Source organism: Notolepis coatsorum (genome assembly GCF_963971535.1).
Source record: "Notolepis coatsorum genome assembly, chromosome: 2".
Taxonomy (NCBI): Eukaryota; Metazoa; Chordata; class Actinopteri; order Aulopiformes; family Paralepididae; genus Notolepis; species Notolepis coatsorum.
In genome coordinates this window covers 42433288-42453753 of record NC_140166.1, presented here as the reverse complement: position 1 = coordinate 42453753, position 20466 = coordinate 42433288, and the positions used below count along the sequence as shown (strand labels likewise).

Sequence of the window (20466 nt, the reverse complement as noted above, 5' to 3'; positions counted from 1 at the left end):
AAAAAGAGTGGATGAGAAGGACGAGGAAGTCAATCTAGCACGGCTGCTGCTACAGCTGTAGTACCGCGAGCTGCCACCAGGAAGCAGTAGCATCCCGTTGAATGGAAGAAAGCGTCAACTCCCTGACATAATGCAGCATGACACTGTAGAACTACTATAAGAAACTGGCTATTGTAGGTGGACACAGTATGTTATTAACATTCTCAAGTCACTGAATGTAGAACCGTAAAAACAACACCACTTCTGACTGAAACCCCAGTGCTGTAAAACATCCACCATAATAGCATCCCTTTCATAGCTTGTTAAGTCGACTATGTGAAGCCCAGACTACAAGGCTGTCATTCATCTTAGTTACAGACACGATTCTCACTCGGCAGCTATTCTCCTCCGATTCCTCCATTTGGCCGACTTCCACCGGCACCACTGTAACATAGGGGAGTGATTCATGTTGCAATTATCTCACTCTGAACCCCCCCCCCCCCCCCCCCCATCCCACAAAAAATCTGGAGTTGATTCGCAGAACGGGGGGCCACCCTGCCACAAATCACAGCGATCCCCTGGCCCCCTATAAACGAGCCATTGACCTGCTGTGGGCCTGGTCATTTGTCAGGCCAAACTACCACGGAGCCTGACACACGGGCACACTGACGATCAGCGAGAAAGTTTCAATAAGATGGCACTTTGGTGCGATGCTGTCAGAGAAGAGAGACGGGGGACTGTGTGTGTGTCTAGCAAAGAGGTTAGATATAGGACGGAAATTAATAGGAGGCTGAGAACTCATCTGGAGGACCCTTATATAAACAAGACGAAAGTATTTTTCTGGTCTTCATCCTCTTAGCAGTTGTTAGTATTGAGCTGTACTGTATTGTACCCATTGCACTCTGTTAATAAAGTTTTCAATCAATCAATCAATTCACACCATTAGCAAAACCAACTGCTTTAAATATCGGGAATATCAAATTGGTAACCTAGGTAAGCTAATAGTTTGCTTCGACTACACTACTATTTCATACAACTTAAAGGAACACGCCAACATTTTGGGACATGGCCGGTTAGCCTTCGGGAGAGGTGTTAGTTGTTTCCCAAAATGTTTGCGTATTCTTTTAAATATCGGGAATATCAAATTGGTAGCCTAGCTTACCCTCAGTCGGTAAATCAAAAAAAATAAAGTTAAATATGTGAAAAATCCCTTTTTTTTAATATCCGCTGAATGACATTCCAAGTTCAAAATGTCAATATGTTTATAAGACCCTAAACATGGCAAATCTGTTGCTCAATCAAATAAGGATCATCTACTTTTACTGGTATTAGCAATTCTTCGTCTCACTTCGTTACAAAGATCCCCTCAATTTTATATAACAATTTATCTATAAGTCTTGACAGACACAACCATTCCACCAGACATGCTTCTGCACGAGGTTTTACACTTCCAAAAGTGAGGTTGAATGCAATGAAGCGAACTGTCATGTTCCGTGGTATGCAGGAATGGAACTCTCTTCCCAGACATGTTAAGCAGGAGAATAGGAAATGTTGTTTCAAAATCTTGGTAAAACAACATTTTCAACCAAAGAAATTGACATTCCCTAATAGATAGTGTACGTAAATGAAAATGTATGTCTGATAAAGAGATAGGGACAGTGGCGTCATTTCAGTAAAAGCCAAGGTATGGCGAGGAGGGAGGGAGGGGGGTAGGGGTGGTTTCCCCCCCTCGTGGATTTCTTTTGTTGAATCAGTTGTGCAATAGTCACTTTTGGTGAGTTGTTTCTATACAATTCACTTATATGACATTTAGGTCACAGGACTACACAAGCATTTTTTAGTATACAAATATGTCAACAGACTAAAGCAGGGAACCACAATATTTTGCATACAAATTATGCAGAATGTAATATCATAACTGTCTATTATTTTTCTTGCAATTGAGCCAATTTTCATTAGGTACAGTTCTGAGGTGTGTGTTCAACAGAATGTGGTATCAAAAACACGTTCACAAAATGTATGGGTTACTGAATGCTGAACTGCACTGTTATAATCACTAAGCCATTTTAAGACCATACCTGTGTCCCTGTATCACTTGTCTCTGCTGCTGATTAAAAAACGTCTGTATGTCCATTTTCCTTTTTTTTGGGCATATTTCAGTTAGTCACAGTAAAAGTCACCTAGTAAAAGTGAGATAATTGACTATATCAAAACATGCTAGGGTTGTACCGAATAGTTTGAAGCTTCGTTCATAATGTTGATATTAGAATTCTAAATCAACATAAACATTTTTAATAAAATAAATAATAAATTTAAAATATTTACAATTTAAATTTGCCAAGGTATGGCGAGTGCCATACCTTGCCATACCAAAACGACGCCCCTGGATAGGGATATACGTAGATGAAAAGGTATGTGTCTGATATGGATATATTATTAAAGGAAAACTCCAAAATTTTGGGAAATTAGCTTATTTGCCATCTACCCTGGAGTTAGACAAGAAGATACATACATTTTTTCTTCTCTGTGCATGCAGTAGAAGTCGAAAGATGTGCACCGTTAGCCTAGCTTAGCGTCACTCACTGGAAGTAGGTTCCTCCATTAGCCTAGTTCCCAACGTCTTCCTACTCCTACTGCATGCACAGAGAAGAAAAAGGTATGCATCTTCTTGTCTAACTCCAGGGTAGATGGCAAATAAGCTAATTTCCCAAAATGTTGGGAGTTTTCCTTTAAAAGATTGTATAATTGGTTGATATGAACATAGATGTATGTAAAAGCTAAATAGTATATTATGCTGTATTGTATTATGAATTAATTATCAGTAGGTATTGTTGTATTGTATTATGAATTGATTAGGCGTATATATTGTTGTTTTAATTGTCTGTATGACATGTGAATGTTGTGTATAAGTGTATAAAGTCTAACTGTATTTTACGTGTTATGGACCCCAGGAAGAATAGCCACAGCACTGCTGTGGCTAAAGGGGATCAAAATAAACGTAAACTTAAACTCCATTCATTCCATAATACTCGTCCCAGGTCATCTTTGTTTTCCACAGAGTAGCCAGCGAGAGTGGCATCTCGATTCCTCTATGTCTAGTTTGATTGTTTATCTGAAAGGGAAAAGCACAGAAAATGTAACATAACCGTTATATCATCAGTATACAGGAGTTTGCGTGTGTGTAGCTGAACTTCGCTCTGTCTCGCGATGAGCGCTGCTGTGCACATACGCGTTAAGGGAGAGGGAACAGGAAACTCGAAGGTGAAGAATGAGAGAACGAGAGCCAATGACGGAGAGAGGGAGGGTCATGGTGTCCACGTCGCACGGTGGAGGCTACTTCCAGCGGCTCCGTCTTACCTTCACTGGAGGTCAGCTGGCCCTTCAGCTGGTTGTAGCGCTCGGCCTTGGGGGGTAGTGGGGGCTGGGTGTCTTTATCCTGCAGGCCATCCAGACTGCTTTTGGACTGAAGGAGGAGAAAGGGAGGGGGGGGGGGGTTAAAAGCTTCCACAACAGGTGGATTGATTGATTGATTGAAAAGTTTATCAATACACACAATTGTTATCCTCAACCTCAACGAATACACTGAAACGGTGCTTGACTTTGTCTGTACTCTGGTAGAAGAAACAATCCCCTCTACCACAATTAGAATCTACCCAAATCAAAAGCCCTGGGTAGATAAATCCGTCCGTGAGGCTCTGAAAGTGCGCACCTCAGCCTACAACACCGGGCTGGTAACAGGCAACATGGATGAACACAAGACGGCAAGATACAACGTCAGGAGAGCAGTAATAGAGGCAAAACGGCGTTACAGGGATAAAGTTGAACTTCAGTTTGAACAGGCTGACTCTAGAGGTATGTGGCAGGGCCTCAGAACGATGACAGATTACAAAGGCACCCAAGCCACGGCAATGGGGGGGGGGGGGGGGGGTCTGCTGATGGAGACTCAGTGTTCAGGGTAACAGAGCATGAGGTGAGGCGGACCTTTAAAAAAGTGAATATCAGGAAGGCAGCAGGTCCGGACGCATCCCCGGTCGCGTCCTAAAAGTCTGTGCCGACCAACTGGCCCCGGTATTCACTGACATCTTTAACCTGTCCTTAGAACAGGCTGTCATCCCCACCTGTCTGAAGAAGTCCACCATCATCCCTGTACCCAAAAAATCTACGCCCGCTTGCCTCAACGACTACCGCCCTGTAGCTCTCACCTCCATAGCCATGAAGTGCTTTGAGAAGCTAGTGAAGGGCTACATCTGCTCCTCCCTCCCCATCAACCTGGACCCCCTGCAATTTGCATACCGCCCTAACAGGTCCACGGAGGACGCCATAGCCCATGTGCTGCACACAGCAGCATCACACCTGGACAAGAGGCAGGGGAACTATGTGAGAATGCTGTTCATCGACTACAGCTCAGCATTCAATACCATAGTCCCCTCCAAACTCATAGCCAAGCTCAGGGACCTGGGCTTGAACTATGACCTCTGCCAGTGGGTCCTGGACTTCCTGACGGGCAGACCCCAGGTGGTAAGAGCAGGCAACTGCACCTCCTCATCCATCACGCTCAACATAGGGGCCCCCCAGGGCTGTGTTCTGAGCCCCCTCCTCTACTCCCTGTACACACATGACTGCGTGGCACAGCGGAACAACAACACAATCATCAAATTTGCTGATGACACAGTAGTGGTGGGCCTGATCTCTGCCAACGACGAGAGGGCCTACCTGGAAGAGGTAGAGAATCTGTCACAGTGGTGTCAGGAGAACTGCCTCTCCCTGAACGTCAGCAAAACAAAAGAGATGATTGTGGACTTCAGGAGGTCGGGGGTCAAGGACTACAGCCCCCTCAGCATCGACGGGGCACCGGTTGAGAGAGTGAACAGTTTCAAGTACCTCGGAGCCCACATATCCGAGGACTTGACATGGACCACACACATTGACAGTGTTGTGAAGAAGGCACGACAACGCCTCTACTTCCTCAGGCGCCTAAGGAAGTTCCAAGTCAGTCAGAAGATCCTTAAGAACTTCTACTCATGTACAATAGAGAGCATCCTGACTGGCAACATCACCTCCTGGTTTGGGAATAGCACTGCACAAGACCGTAGCAGACTACAAAGAGTGACACGTTCAGCCGAACGCACAATTGGAGGGGGGCTTCCCACCCTCCAGAACATTTACAACAAGCGGTGCAGGGGTAAGGCTAAGAGAATCATTAAGGACTCCAGCCACCCGAACAACTGCCTCTTTGAACTGCTGCGGTCAGGCAAGCGATACCGGAGTCTTAAGGCGAGCACAGAAAGACTCAGAAGAAGCTTCTATCCCCAGGCCATCAGGCTGCTCAACGAACAATAAACACTATGCAACAACCATCAAATGCACACAGCACACACACGCACACACTCACTTAAACAAACAACACACTGCAGCACCCACTCTCCACACTTTAGATCACCTAAACACACTTTACACTTTATATTTATTGGTAAAGGATTTGCACTCGTACACCTTACTGTAAATTGTACCTAAATTGTACCTCATCCCATTTCTGCTCTGCACTATATAGTATTGTATATCAGTACATTGCATAGTATATTGTATATTGTATGGTAACTCAGTTACTTCTATTCTGCATCGAACATTGTACATATGTCTATACTGAACACCGTGACCTTTTTTTACTTCTATTTTACATGCTATACTATTTTATTTCATACTTATCTTGTCTAGCACAGTCTCTGGAGTGTAACAGTAAGAAGCATTTTGTATAAAAGTATTCTGTACTTCTGTATGACAACTATTAAAGAAACTTGAAACTTGATGCAGACCAGAGAAAGACTTTCGTCTTGTTTACATCAGGGTCCCCCATTTTCAATTCATCATAACATACATGACATACAGATAGACAGTACTGCTACATCTATACATTTATGACATACCAGATTTACAAATACAGTACTGTTTGTGATACAAAAAGAGGATCAGTACAGTAATGGCAGAGACACTGGGGAGAGGGACACGGCTGGCCTGGAAGGTGCCGGAAATGCAGAGAGACAAAGACTGAAGTAAGGTTGAGCAGTTAGGCCAAAATATCATATCACAATTTATTTCTTATTATTTATTTTTGGGCTTTCTGTATTTTTTCACCCATCCCAATTTAGTCATTGCGCACATTGCCCAACTGTCAGCCTGGGGAGGGTGTAGAACTACCACATGCCTCCTCCGATACATGTGGAGTCGCCAGCCGCTTCTTTTCACCTGACAGCGAGGAGTTTCACTGGGGGAACGTAACGTGTGGGAGGATCACACTACCTCCCCCAGATCCCCTCCCTGCTGAACAGGCACCCCGACCGACCTGTAGGAGTCGCAGTTTACAACGACCAGGACACATATCCCACCGGCTTCCCACCCGCTAACACTGCCAATTGTGTTAGTATGGACGACTGACAAAGCCGGAGGTACCACTGACAGCTGGATTCGATTGAGTTCTTATTCTTCCTTTTCAAATTACATTGTGACGTGACATCCTTTTGATGTTGTTTTGTTGTAATACAATTGTCATGGTGGTACTTCGATATAATGGCCCATTACTCAAAAACAATCCCAACTTATCTTTGAGGGCGGTACTGAAACAACTCATAACTTGACGATCGACGACGGCATACTGTGATGACACACTTCCGCCACACTTGCCAGTCCGAGACTGAGACAGTGCCTCAGAGAGAGAGGAACTGGGTCGTCTCTGCGGCACTCAGTCAAGCAACACAATCTCCTGTACATTCGTTGTACTTTTCTAAACCAAGTGTCTCTGTGATTGTGAAACAGAGACCTGAGCAGGGGTGTAAAAAGTACTCAGAAATTTAAAGTTAAAGTAAAAACTTTTTTTCTGACTGTCTATTCTTCTGATAGCAGGTGTTAAATCAAAGCTTTCTAGTCTTGCACAAGGACCAATCAGCATGGGTATGGGCGGGTTCATTTTCCATTGATGGGGATTTGATTGGCTGTTTTTAAATAAAGTGCGGCCGCAGGATTAATAACGTTAACGTTAGTTCGGCCAGAGAAACAACTATACTAATTAAAATAGTTGGACCTGCGAGATTTGTACTTTGTAGGTCTGCATTTGAAATGTAAGGAGTAAAAAGTATGTTTTTTAAATGTAAGGAGTAAAAAGTATGTTTTTTTTCTCTGAAATGTAATTGAGTAAAAGTACAAGTATACAAACCTAATAATACTCGGGTAAAGTACAAATCCCCAAAAACAGTACTTAAGTATTGTAACAAAGTACAATTACTCAAGTACTTTACACCCCTGGTCCTGAGTCATGGAGAGTAACGGGGTAAAACAAGGACATAACGGAGCTCTGGGGTGTAACAACTCACCTTGGAGCGGATGATCGTGCCGTGGATGCCATTGTCACTGCTGATCTTGATGGTGATCTGTCGCTCAGAGAGGTCTGGTCTGATGAAGGGGGGCTGGATCTTCACGGGCGGCTTCTTTCTCGGGTCCACTGTGTACCTGCACCGAGTGGGAGGGGGGGGGGGGGGGGGGGGAATTATTTTCACAATACAGTGACTATATGAAAATATGCGCTCTGCCGACCTAGATCTAGACCAGCTGTTTTCTTTTTTCTTTTTTTCTTTTTTCTTTTTCTCGCCATCCCAATTTAGTCGTTATGCCAATTCCCCCCCTCCCCTACCTGGTCGTTGTGCGCATGTTCCCCCTGCTGGTCGGTACAAGGGAACCCTGAAGTCTACCGCATGCTTCCTCCGACACATGCAGAGACAGCCAGTGGCTCTCTTTTCACCTGGCAGCGAGGGCTCTCATTGGTGAAGTGTAACGCGTGGGAGGTCACGCTGCCTTCACCACTTCCTGCCTTTCGCTGAGCAGGCGCCCAGATCTGACCTGTGGTAATCTGTCCACAACGCCAGATTACCACCCACGACTTCCCTCCCGCTAACTCAGCCAAACGAGTTAGTATGACGATTGGTCCAAGCCGCAGGCAATGCTGACTCCGGGAGTCGAGACCGCAGCCTCTTGCTGACATAATACCCCGGTATACGGTATATGACGGTATGACTTTCATTTTCATCAGCGGGGGGGGAGCTAACAATATACTCGTTATCACCATACATAACGCTTATATTGAAACACGTTGACATTAGGGCCGCTCTTTCAACCTAAAAGTGCACTTTCTTCAACCTCAAACCTAAATTCCTTAGCAACCCGTGTTACCAAGTAAACAAATCACGGAACGATAGCCAGTTAGCCCGCACCAGCCAGGTACTACTATAACGTTAGCTCCCAGTCCGGTGGGCGGCTACGTGGCATAGTGGGCAAGGCGCTCGCCACGAAATCTGGAGACGCTGGGCTTGCCTGTTCGAGCCCAGCGCTCCACATTTGCTTTCAGTTTAGCTGGTCGTTCGTACTAATACACATTGGCCGTATTAGGGGGTGGGAAACTGATGGGTGGGGATCGGGCGTTGTGGACAGCGACTCCTACAGGTCGGTTGGTGCGCCTGCGCAGTAGAATCAGGAAGTGTCGGGGGCAGCGTGAGCCTCCCACGCGTTACTCCTCGCCACTGAGAGATCGAGCTGCGCAGGTGAAAAGATGCGACTGCTGTTACCTCAAGTACCGGAGGGGACTTGTGCTATGTATGACTTAGTCCACATTGCAGCCGGCTTGTGGGAGGCAAGAAACAGCGTTCGTGACAGGGGAGGGTTGAATTGGATGATACGAAATTGGGATGGGAGAAAATATAGAAAATGGGAGAAAAAGTGGATAAAAAAAAAAAAACTTTAGCTCCCAGTCCCAGAATGATAGCCAGTTAGCCCGCACCAACCAGGTACTACTATAACGTTAGCTCCCAGTCCCAGAACGATAGCCAGTTACTACTATAACGTTAGCTCCCAGTCCCAGAACGATAGCCAGTTAGCACGCACCAGCCAGGTACTACTATAACGTTAGTCTCAGTCCCAGAACAATAGCCAGTTAGCACGCACCAGCCAGGTACTACTATAACGTTAGCTCCCAGTCCCAGAACGATAGCCAGTTAGCCCGCACCAGCCATGTACTACTATAACGTTAGCTTCCAGTCCCAGAACGATAGCCAGTTAGCCCGCACCAGCCAGGTACTACTATAACGTTAGCTCCCAGTCCCAGAACGATAGCCAGTTAGCCCGCACCAGCCAGGTACTACTATAACGTTAGCTCCCAGTCCCAGAACGATAGCCACGTAACCCTCTGCTGGCCCTAGTGCTGAGCGACTAGAGCGCTGGTCTTGTGGTCGGTACAGCGCGACTAGAGCTCTGGTCTTGTGGTCGGTACAGCACAACTAGAGTTCTGGTCTTGTGGTCGGTACAGTGCGACTAGAGTTCTGGTCTTGTGGTCGGTACAGCGCGACTAGAGTTCTGGTCTTGTGGTCGGTACAGTGCGACTAGAGCGCTGGTCTTGTGGTCGGTACAGTGCGACTAGAGTTCTGGTCTTGTGGTCGGTACAGCGCGACTAGAGTTCTGGTCTTGTGGACGGTACAGCGCGACTAGAGTTCTGGTCTTGTGGTCGGTACAGCGCGACTAGAGTTCTGGTCTTGTGGACGGTACAGCACAACTAGAGTTCTGGTCTTGTGGTCGGTACAGCGCGACTAGAGTTCTGGTCTTGTGGTCGGTACAGCGCGACTAGAGTTCTGGTCTTGTGGTCGGTACAGCACAACTAGAGTTCTGGTCTTGTGGTCGGTACAGCTCAATGATGATGGAACACCACTATGGTTATAGGGGACTCCCAATGGGGCCAGGCCACCCGTGCTAAAAATTTACGCGCTGGTTTTTTTTTTTATATAAAACATCCACCAAATAGAATAATGTCATCTGAAGGAAAACCAGAACAACTGGGCTTCATTTCAGTGGTTCAGTAAAAGTGTGTAAAAATAGTCTCATTGGCACTGGAGAGGATAGGACCGCTTCAAATGGGGAATGCTGGCAACAAAGCATCTCATCTCCACCTGCTGCTGTCTGTCTGTGGTCTCACACAGTCTATTTTTAGGGAATCAAATTTCTCCCGAAAGGATCTTTCTTTACGCCGCCTTCTTTTTTTTTTTTTGTGCGTGTGAAAAAGCATGTCGAATTTTCTCTGTGCTCAGTTTCTCATTAACCGTGATTCAATTCTCTCAGCCATCTGCCCTACCCCAGGGTAGCTGGCTGCACTCGGGCGGAACTGGACACACACCTCCGCCAACACCTCCACAAACACCTCCACACTTTAATACACACATACACACGTTCCACGTGACACACACACACACACACACACACACTCTCTCCCTTTATGGACATTGCTGCAGTCTCTCTATTCTGATTGTTGTCAAGGGGGGTGAGGTTTAGTTAGGTGTCATGCTGGTACTATGGCAACACAATAGTAATACCATGGACACAGACACTGGTATTGGATATTGGGTATGGTTGTGTACTGGCACGAATCTGGCGATACGACATATCACAATACAGGGGCTACGATTAAAATATACTGCAATACTGTAATAACCTTTTAGGAAAACTGTCCCTAGTTTAAAGAACACACTGCCCTATGCATAACATCTGGCATGAAGTGGTGTTATGACGGACAGAGTGGGCATGCTCTCCTTTGACATCACCGAGGCAGCATACTTCATTGGCTTGAGTCAGCCTTGCACAGTGTGAAGATATCCTCCTAACCTCTGCTGAAAGGAGCGCTGCGCAGATGGTACAGGATTTGTACTGCATGCAAAAAGCTGCATGGTTTCTGCTCAAAACTGCATGGGATTAGCATAAAGTGGGCATGCCTGTGAAGGAGAGACTCGTGGTACCAATAGGACTAGTGGGGCAGCTTAGCTGAAGAATTGTGCACTTTGTGATAAAAGCGTCAAAACTTGGTACATGCTTCATATATTTAGAAGAAATCTGGATATTGGGCCACTGCCAATTTGCCCCCTACTGGCCATGGCAGGCATCAACTATTATTATCAAGTATTATATAGCTGTGCCCCGCCTAAATCCACTATGGAAAGACAGAGTACAGTGTTACCTTTCCAGAGATACCAATATTATTATTCTAGTCCAAATAGAACCAGAGATATGCCATTTTACATATTGAATGTCACCAATGCATGTTGAAAAAACGAAGTTCCCAGTAAATGTTGAGACATTCAATATGTAAATATCTCTGCTTCTATTTGGACTAGAACAATAACAGTGGTATCACTGGAAAGCTAGAATTATCCTCTGTCTTTTTAGTTTTTTTTTCTCCTCTGAAATGTAGGGGTGCTACAGCCCCCCTAAAAGTGATATAATAACGTTGATGCTTGCCATGGCCACTAGGGGGCGAATTTGCAATGGCCCAATATCCAGATTTCTTCTAAATACATGTGTACCAAATTAGGGACTTTTATCACAAAATGCACAATTCTGTTGAAAATTGGAGCCCCACTAGACCCACTATCATTATTATTATTTTTTTTAATGATCTTTTTCCCCCTCCATTTTCCTCCGATTTTCTCCCATCCCAATGTTAGTCGTTATGCCAATTCCCAATCCCCTTCCTGGTCGCTGCGCACTTACCCCCCACAGTCGGTCTGGGAGAGTGGAGGCTATCACGTGCTTCCTCCGACACACGTCCAGCCAATCAACCGCTTCTTTTCACCTGGCAGCGCGGATTCTCATTGAGAGGGCGTAGCGTGTGGAAGGATCACACTATCCCACTCAAGTCCTATCCGCGCTTAGCAGGCGCCCCGACCGAACTGTAGGAGTCGCTGTTTACAACGACCCGGACCCACCCCGCCAGCTTCTCCCACCCTCTAATACTGCCAATTGTATTAGTGTGAACGGCCAGCCAAGCTGGTGACAACCCCGGAGCTGTGAGCTGGATTCGAACAGGCGAATCTAGCCGCTCCGGGGTTTGGTGATGAACGCAATCTCCGTTACACCACCTGACCGCCCCGACCCACTATCATTCTGATACATTGAGGTGAGAGATATTTTTTACGAGGGTTTAATTAAAAATCAATAGTGTTTTTGAGAGTCGACGCAGTATCACCAAAACATAATATTGCAATACTCACGTGTATAGATATTTTCTTACACCCCTAATATTGTCCAGATACTCGAGCTAGAACTAGAAGAACTAGAAGTTGAGTGCAGGCTCCACAATCTCCCCACCTGTCCTTCACACTCGACGCTTCACTGAGCAGGTGACAAAAGTTCCTCGTTATCACTCTGCATCAGCCGATACTCAAAGGTTAGAACTTACGTTCGGTATCGGCCGTGAAAAAGCGGTATTGGTACATCCATATTAAACAAACAAACAAACAAACAAACACGCACGCACGCATGCCTATGAGGCCATCTTACCTGGGAGCCAAGGGACTGCATAAGACATATTCCACGTTGCCACAGCAACCCCGCGTGAAGGGATTGACACCCCCGCGGAACTTCCCCGTCACCTGCAGAACACAGGACCTCGTTTTAGAGTGAGCCACGGAGGAGACACAAGGCCACAGCGAGCGCTCTCTCGCACACGCACACACACGCACACGTGCGCGCACACAGCGAGGGGTGAACAGGCAAGGAGTGGGCTTGAGAGTGAGTCAGTGCTTAATGTGTGCTTTAAATGAGTCATTGTGAGTCCACTGCATATACAGTAAGACCATGCTAGATTGATATGGCATTTTTATATAAAAGGAAGTGTGCCTTATTTGCGGTACATTTCTCCCTGCTTGTGTGCGTGCGTGCGTGTGCGTGCGTGTGTGCGCGTGTCAGTAGATCCTGGGTGGGCATCCACTCACCTGCTCATTAGTTGTGCGACCTCGGGCCACCAGCACCATATGGAAGCCAGTTAGGCCTGTAACTGGGATGAAGAACAGGCCTGCTAAACACATCACCACCAGACTGGGCACAGGGGGTCAAGGAGAACAACAACAACAACAACAACAACAACAACAACAACAACAACAACAACAACAACAACAACAACAACAACACATCCAGCTGACAAAACACTAGGCCTGTCCTCAACTAAAGGAATATTCAATTCCTTTAGTCGAGTATTTTGTCGACTCACCCACATTACTGTCCTCCTGCAAAGGAATGCAACCAAACCGAGGGACCTCTTTAAATCTAGCGCTCATGCGGTGTCACTGCACGTTTCTGTGGTGCGCTGGAGATGTTCTCATCCTTTTCCAGTAATGACTAATCATTACAAAAGTGTAAAACGTAGTCAACTATTTGTGACACCGGTCTATAAGGAGCAATTAATAGATTGTTTAGATGCGGGTGCACCCATTGGAGCAGTGTGGAACAAACTGTGCAACATTTGGCAAATAAGTGGGTGTTGGGGTAGTAGTACCCCAAATACAGGTGTATGTCCTATCCAAAAAAAGTTTGATTGTAAAAATGTACCCCCAAAACTTAGAAAAATACACCAAATATGTTGGATAGCTACATAATATTGGAGGGTCTAACACAATTTTACCCAGATGGATGCATCCCTATGCCCCTCAACACCACCCCTACGCCCCTCAATATTTTACCCATCTGGGTAAAACGTTGTTTAACCTGATCCTCTAAATCCATGAAGTAAGACTTTTAATATATGATGCAGGAGGGTATTAGGAACAATGAAAACGATGACATTTTTTGTTATATTTGATTACAGTTTGCTTGTAAATTAGTGATACGAATGATCCCTAGAACATCCCATCTATAGAGCCCCAGGTACAATAGCTGTCACCTGGGCGATGACTCTCAGGCATCCTAATAAACATGGGCCACAAAGTACTAGCTTTTGTGTTCGGTAAACACTGGGTAATCCAGTCGTCATCGCTCATGGTTGTGGAGGGATACGTGACGGTGGTGTGCAGAGCGCCCAGCCTCTCTCTGTGGTGCAGGATGTAGAGCAGGCCAAAGGAGAACACGCCCGCCATGTGGACGCTGAGCGACAGCAGGAAGAGGAAGAAGTAGCGGTAGTTCCTCCGTCCGATGCAGTTGTTCACCCAGGGGCAGTGGTGGTCAAAGTCCTGTGGGCGGGGGGGGGGGAGAGAGGGGGGGAGAGAGAGATAGAGAGAGAGGGGGGGGAGAGAGAGAGAGAGAGGGGGGGGGGAGAGAGAGAGAGAGGGGGGGGGAGAGAGAGAGAGAGGGGGGAGAGAGATAGAGGGGGGGGAGAGAGAGAGAGAGGGGGGGGGAGAGAGATAAAGGGGGGGGGAGAGAAGGGTAGGGGGAGAGAGAGAGAGAGGGAGAGAGAGAGAGGTGGAGAGAGAGAGAGCGAGAGAGAGAGAGGGGGAGAGAGAGAGAGAGAGCGAGAGAGAGAGAGAGAGCGAGAGAGAGAGATGGGGGGGGAGAGAGAGAGAGGGAGAGAGGGGGGGCAGAGGGAGAGAGAGAGAGAGAGAGAGAGAGAGAGAGAGAGGTAGGGGGATATCAAGGTGGAGAACGAGCATTATATCTTTGTAACGATGTTTTGAAAATACTGTGTACATACTGTACATTTATTGTTGTTGTTGTTGTTGTTGTTGTTGTTGTTGTTGTTGTTGTTGTTGTTGTTGTTGTTGTTGTTGGTGTTATTATTATTATTATAAGATGGCTGCACAAGCCAAACCATCATTGGTAGAACTGAAAAAAAAGCTATTGAACTGTGACATCATGCACTTTGCCTCCAAACTGAATGCTCTCCACCCCATTGAATTTTACATACAGTACATTTGACATTTTACAACCAATTGTACACTGGTTGGGTTTGACATTCACTCTGCACCAGTGGGGAGGAGTCACACGTTTAGTTGCTGCATTGGGAGAGCGGCGTAGCAAGCTGCTGCCTGGCCTTTAGTTCAGTCGCGTTTGACCTGTTTCACACCGGGGACATGTCCAACAAGAAAGACTGTGGGACAGACAAGCGGCATAGCTCCAGGGACAGTTACACCGCTGGAGAGTAGGACTTCAAATAGTGGAAAGCAGGTTGGAGAAACCGATACCGAGTCACTGGACATGGTGGAAAACGAGGCTTTGCGACGCAAGGAGAAATGTGTGCGAGCGTGGAAGGGGAAATATAAACTAGAATAGCGGGACTGGTCAGAAGGCTGTTTTGTCATTTTGAACAAAGAACAATGTACAACGCTCTCCCTCCTTGACTTTCCATGAAAAAGTATTATTTAGACACCTACTGTACAATGTTAGAATTTCTAAATAACATGCAGACAAATGTTCATGTCTTGCCCTTGACCACAGTGGATCTAATTACCCTCCACACGTACACACTTCTCCCCCCTTTCCTGCAAGGCTCTGCTGAGCGCAAGACGAGAGCATGCTCCATCACCTACCAGTCAGCCAAGGAGCTCTAGGTATATGGGTAATCAGACTTACTGGCCTTTAGCCAGGGCTACTCTGTGCATGAGGGGCGCAGACAGAGCAATCGCAATCCAATCCGAAGGGTATCTGATTACGATGTCTGACACAAGGATGAATTTTCTTTTTATCTATTTTTGGGTTTTCTGTATTTTTCACACATCCCAATTTTTTGTCGTTATGCCAATTCCCTTCCTGGTTGTTGCGCACATTGCCCCACTGTCGGCCTGGTGAGGGTGTAGAACTACCACATGCTTCCTCCGATACATGTGGAGTCGCCAGCCGTTTCTTTTCACCCGACAGCGAGGAATTTCACTGGGGGAACGTAACGCGCACGGAACAGGTGCCCCGACCGACCAGTAGGAGTCGCAGTTTTACAACGACCAGGACATGCACCCCACCGGCTTCCCACCCGCTAACACTGCCAATTGTGTTAGTAGGGACGACGCAGGCCGCGTGTACCAGTTCCGCAACGGATTCCATTTCCGGGGTTGCCCTGATTGGCCACTAAGCCCACGTGACCCTACGCTGGCACGCCCCCCTTACACCACTTACGCCTGAGAGTCACACTCACACAGCTAGCGGCAGCCAGCCAGAGAGCCTTGCTACTACTAGCCGAGTGATGAATGAAGCTCCATCTGTTTCACCTAAAAGCACTATTGCTCCGTGATCATAGCCATCCATCTCTAAAGCTAACCACTATTTGTAAAGGCCACAACCACGTTACCATATGTAGCTAACGCAGCTTAGCCTGGTAGCTATTGTTGTGCTAACAACATCCCGACGCGTAGCTTGTTAGCCAGCATGAATGCCCGATGTAGAAGGCATAGACGCAGGTCGCTTGTTGGCCGGCATGAGTGCCCGATTTGGGGTGGTTCTCTCCTCTTTGTATGCCTTTGTCCTAGCGGGTGTTTTGCCGGGGGAGCTTGTGGACGCGACAATAGTGGTGGTTGTACGGTGTTTGAGCTTGTAGCGCTAGTTAGCTCATAGCTACACAGCTTGTTAGCCAGCATGAATACCCGATTTTAAAATGGTTCTCTCCTCCTTGTATACCCTTGTCCTCACAAGTATTCTGCCAGGGTACTTATGGACATGACAATAGTATTTATAAGGTGTTTGATCATTGTGTCGTTGTACATATTGTGTATACACCGTTGCGTTAGAAGCTAACGATAGCTGCGAGCTAACTAGGCTACAAGCTCAAACACCCTACAACCACCACTATTGTCGTGTCCACAACCTCCCCCGGCAGAACACCCGCAAGGACAAAGGCACACAAAGAGGAGAGAACCACCCCAAATCGGGCACTCATGCCGGCCAACAAGCGACCTGCGTCTATGCCTTCTACATCGGGCATTCATGCTGGCTAACAAGCTACGCGTCGGGATGTTGTTAGCACAACAATAGCTACCAGGCTAAGCTGCGTTAGCTACATATGGTAACGTGGCCTTTACAAATAGTGGTTAGCTTTAGAGATGGATGGCTATGATCACGGTTAGGTGAAACAGATAGAGCTTCATTCATCACTCGGCTAGTAGTAGCAAGGCTGTTAGCTTCTAACGGTGTATACACAATATGTACAACGACACAATGATTTACATTATTACATATGGTAACGTGGTTGTGGCTTTTACAAATAGTGGTTAGCTTTAGAGATGGATGGCTATGATCACGGAGCAATAGTGCTGTTAGGTGAAACAGATAGAGCTTCATTCATCACTCGGCTAGTAGTAGCAAGGCTCTCTGGCTGGCTGCCGCTAGCTGTGCGAGTGTGACTCTCAGGCGTAAGCGGGGTAAGGGGGGCGTGCCAGCGTAGGGTCACGTGGGCTTAGTGGCCAATCAGGGCAACCCCGGAAATCGAATCCGTTGCGGAACTGGTACAGGCGACCAGGCCGGAGGCAGCTGGATTCGATCCCAGAGTCTCTGCGGTGGTAGGAGAGTGCTTAGTCCACTGTGCTACCCAGCCGCACCCTCACAAGGATGACATTTTGGCAAATAATGTAGTGGTAAAGAATATTATGGGCAGCCTACATACATTTGATGGACTTCCATAGATGGACAGAGGCCGACTGCCCAGTGGTGATACTATATACTGTAACTATCCACACCAGACACACGCCCTAGACTTCACGCTTTAGGCTTCTTACACAGGAGGTGTTTTCCCTCTCCAAGGTGGCCAGTGTAGATTCTAACCTCTCAGGAGAGTTCACAGCAGATGAACTCGATGAGGCCATGAGTAAGCTCAAGACGGGCAAATCTCCAGGCCGTGACAACATCCACCCGGAGTTTATCACCCACCAGAGCACAACAACATCTGACTGGCTCTGTGCATTCTTCTCTGCATGCTATCAGAGGTGCAAGATCCCCAAGACCTGGCGTCGTGCTTCTGTAATTGCCCTGCCAAAGCCAAACAAACCTGCGGAAGACCCCAAGGCATATCGACCCATCTCGCTGCTCTGTGTTCCATTTAAGATATTGGAAAGAATGATCCATAGCCGCATTGAGCCAGTAATTGACACACAGCTCCCACAGGAACAGGCCGGTTTCCGACGTGGTAGATCAACAGTGGACCAGGTAACACTACTGTCTCAAGACATCGAGGACAGCTTCCAGGCTAATGAGAAAGCGGGGGTAGTGTACCTGGACCTGACTGCCGCATACGATACTGTCTGGCACCGTGGACTCCACCTGAAGCTGATGAGGATGGTACCTGATCGGCACATGGTGAAGTTTATCATGGAGATGTTGTCTAACCGCAGTTTTGTCCTACACACCAGCGATGGCCAGCGCAGCAGGCTCAGAAGACTGAGGAACGGTGTCCCACAGGGGTCAGTCCTTTCTCCGATGCTGTTTAATATTTACATCTACGATCTCCCAGTCACAGCATCCAGAAAGTACGGCTATGCGGACGATCTTGCCATCATGCTGAGAAGACCCACATGGAAGGCACTGGAGGACGGTCTTTAACCAAGACATGGACATCCTAGTAGCCTATCTACAAAAGTGGCGCCTACAGCTCAGCACCAGCAAGACCGTTTCAGCAGCATACCATCTCTGCAACAGAGATGCCAAGAGGGAACTGGAGGTATATGCTGACCACAAGCGTCTGGAGTCCCAGCAAGCCCCTAAATACCTTGGCGTGCGTCTGGATCGGACACTGTCCTTCAAACAACACCTCGAAGATGTCAGGGCAAAGACAACATCAAGGGTTGCGCTGATCCGACGCCTCGCAGGTACAACCTGGGGAGCCACGCCAAGACCCTTCGGATATCCACCCAAGCCCTGGTCTTCTCGGCAGCAGAGTACTGTGCCCCAGTCTGGAGCAGAAGCCTGCACGTTAAAAAAGTTGATGCGGCTACTAACAACGCCCTCCGGATCATCACTGGATGCCTGAAGGCTACACAACCCGTCTTCCTGCTGCCAGTCCTTGCAGGAATCGCACCAGCTGGCCTACGACGAGAGGCTGCCACTCTCGCCCTAGCAAGGAAGGGCAGTGAAGCATGACTGGCACATCCTACACAACACCACAACAACAACAGCACCTATGAGCAGACTCAAGTCCCGCCACCCCTACAACAAGGTGGCACAAGAGATGCTCCGTTCCACCACTGAGGACCTATCCAGAAATGGATGGCTGGCGGCAGCCTGGAAGAGAGAGTGGGAGAGTGCTGGGCCAACCCGTATCCACCACCACATCTGGGATCCAGGAGATGGCGCCACAGGAGACTATCTTCCACGCCGGCAATGGGTTCTGCTGAACCGTTTAAGATCTGGGGTTGGTCGCTTTAAAGCATCATTAAAGAAGTGGGGCCTGGCAGACAGCGCTGCATGTGAGTTTGGAGACCCTGAGCAGACTGTTGACCACATCCTGACCATCTGCCCCCTATACAAACCACCCTCGGAAGCCAGCCTATTTGATGTGGGACCAGAGTTAAGGGCATGGCTACAAGATACGAGTTGGACCTCTGACGTTACACGAAAGAAGAAGAAGGCTTCTTGCTGTATAGAAATACATTTTGCTTTGAGAAAAGCAAATATTCACAATGTCTGGCCTACTGTCCATTTTGACATTCATGTGGCCTTGATGCATAAAAGTGCTTGTTGCAATATCCACACAGGCTCAACTAAGAATGTACTAGGAGCTGATACAGGAGCTGAGTGAGTGTGTGTGTGTTTTGAGCATGTGTATTTTTGTAGGTGTTATTTAGCGCTCATTATTTTTAGGGTCTTGTCCTTGCCATAATGTGTGTGTGTGCGTGTGCATGTATTCATATTTAAAAGAACACACCAACATTTTGGGAAATTATTATCCGGACATGGCCGGTTAGCCTAGGCATTGTCCAACTAACACCCCCGCCGAAGGCTAACCGGCCATGTCTGCTTCCATTCATATGCTAAGCTAGGCTAACATGCAGCCAGATAGCGTTCTACTGAACGCACAGACAGGAAACTGGTATCTATCTTCTTGTCTCTCTCTGTGAGAAGACTAATTTCCCCAAATGTTGGTGTGTTCCTTTAAATGTGCATATGAACTAGCCTGTGCATGTGTATTTGTACATGTATGAGTATGTGTGTATTGTTCTGTGTGCGTGAGTGTGCGTGCGTATGTGTGTGTGTGTATGTGCGCGTGTGTGTTTGTGTGCGTGTGTGTGTGTGCGTGTTGCGTGTGTATGTGTGTGTGTATGTGTGTTGTGTGTGTGTGTGTGTGAGTGTGTGTGTGTATGTATTGTTCTGTGTGTGTGTGTGTGTGTGTCCACACCTCCACACAGTGGTCACAGACGCTGCAGTGGGAGCAGCGTGGCGGCCGGTAGAAGTGACAGGTGGCGCACACACTTCATTCTGACCTGGATCCCCTTGACCTCCACGTTCTTGTAGAGCGGCGCCCGGAAATCATCGTCCTTGTCCTCGTCCTCATCCGCTGTGGGGCGGGACGCACACACACACAACAAGAACACACACACACACACACACACACACACACACACACACACGGTATGAGTACACATGAAGAAAACCCACGTGTATACACACACACACACACACACACACACACACACACACACAGACACACACACGGTATGAGTACACATGAAGAAAACCCACGTGTATACACACACACACACACACAGACACACAGACACACAG

General features: G+C 47.3%; 1 protein-coding gene across 1 annotated transcript in view; it reads right to left on the bottom strand.

Moving 5' to 3' along the window:
• Positions 1–20466, bottom strand: part of zdhhc8b (zDHHC palmitoyltransferase 8b) — a gene marked incomplete at its 3' end in the record, with an annotated part of 161598 nt that overhangs the window by 2650 nt on the left and 138482 nt on the right. Inside the window, 7 exon segments of the mRNA XM_084338031.1 lie at positions 3337–3442; positions 7344–7479; positions 12340–12431; positions 12774–12876; positions 13831–14003; positions 20081–20149; positions 20151–20239. Coding sequence (XP_084194157.1) covers positions 3337–3442; positions 7344–7479; positions 12340–12431; positions 12774–12876; positions 13831–14003; positions 20081–20149; positions 20151–20239 — 768 coding nt within the window.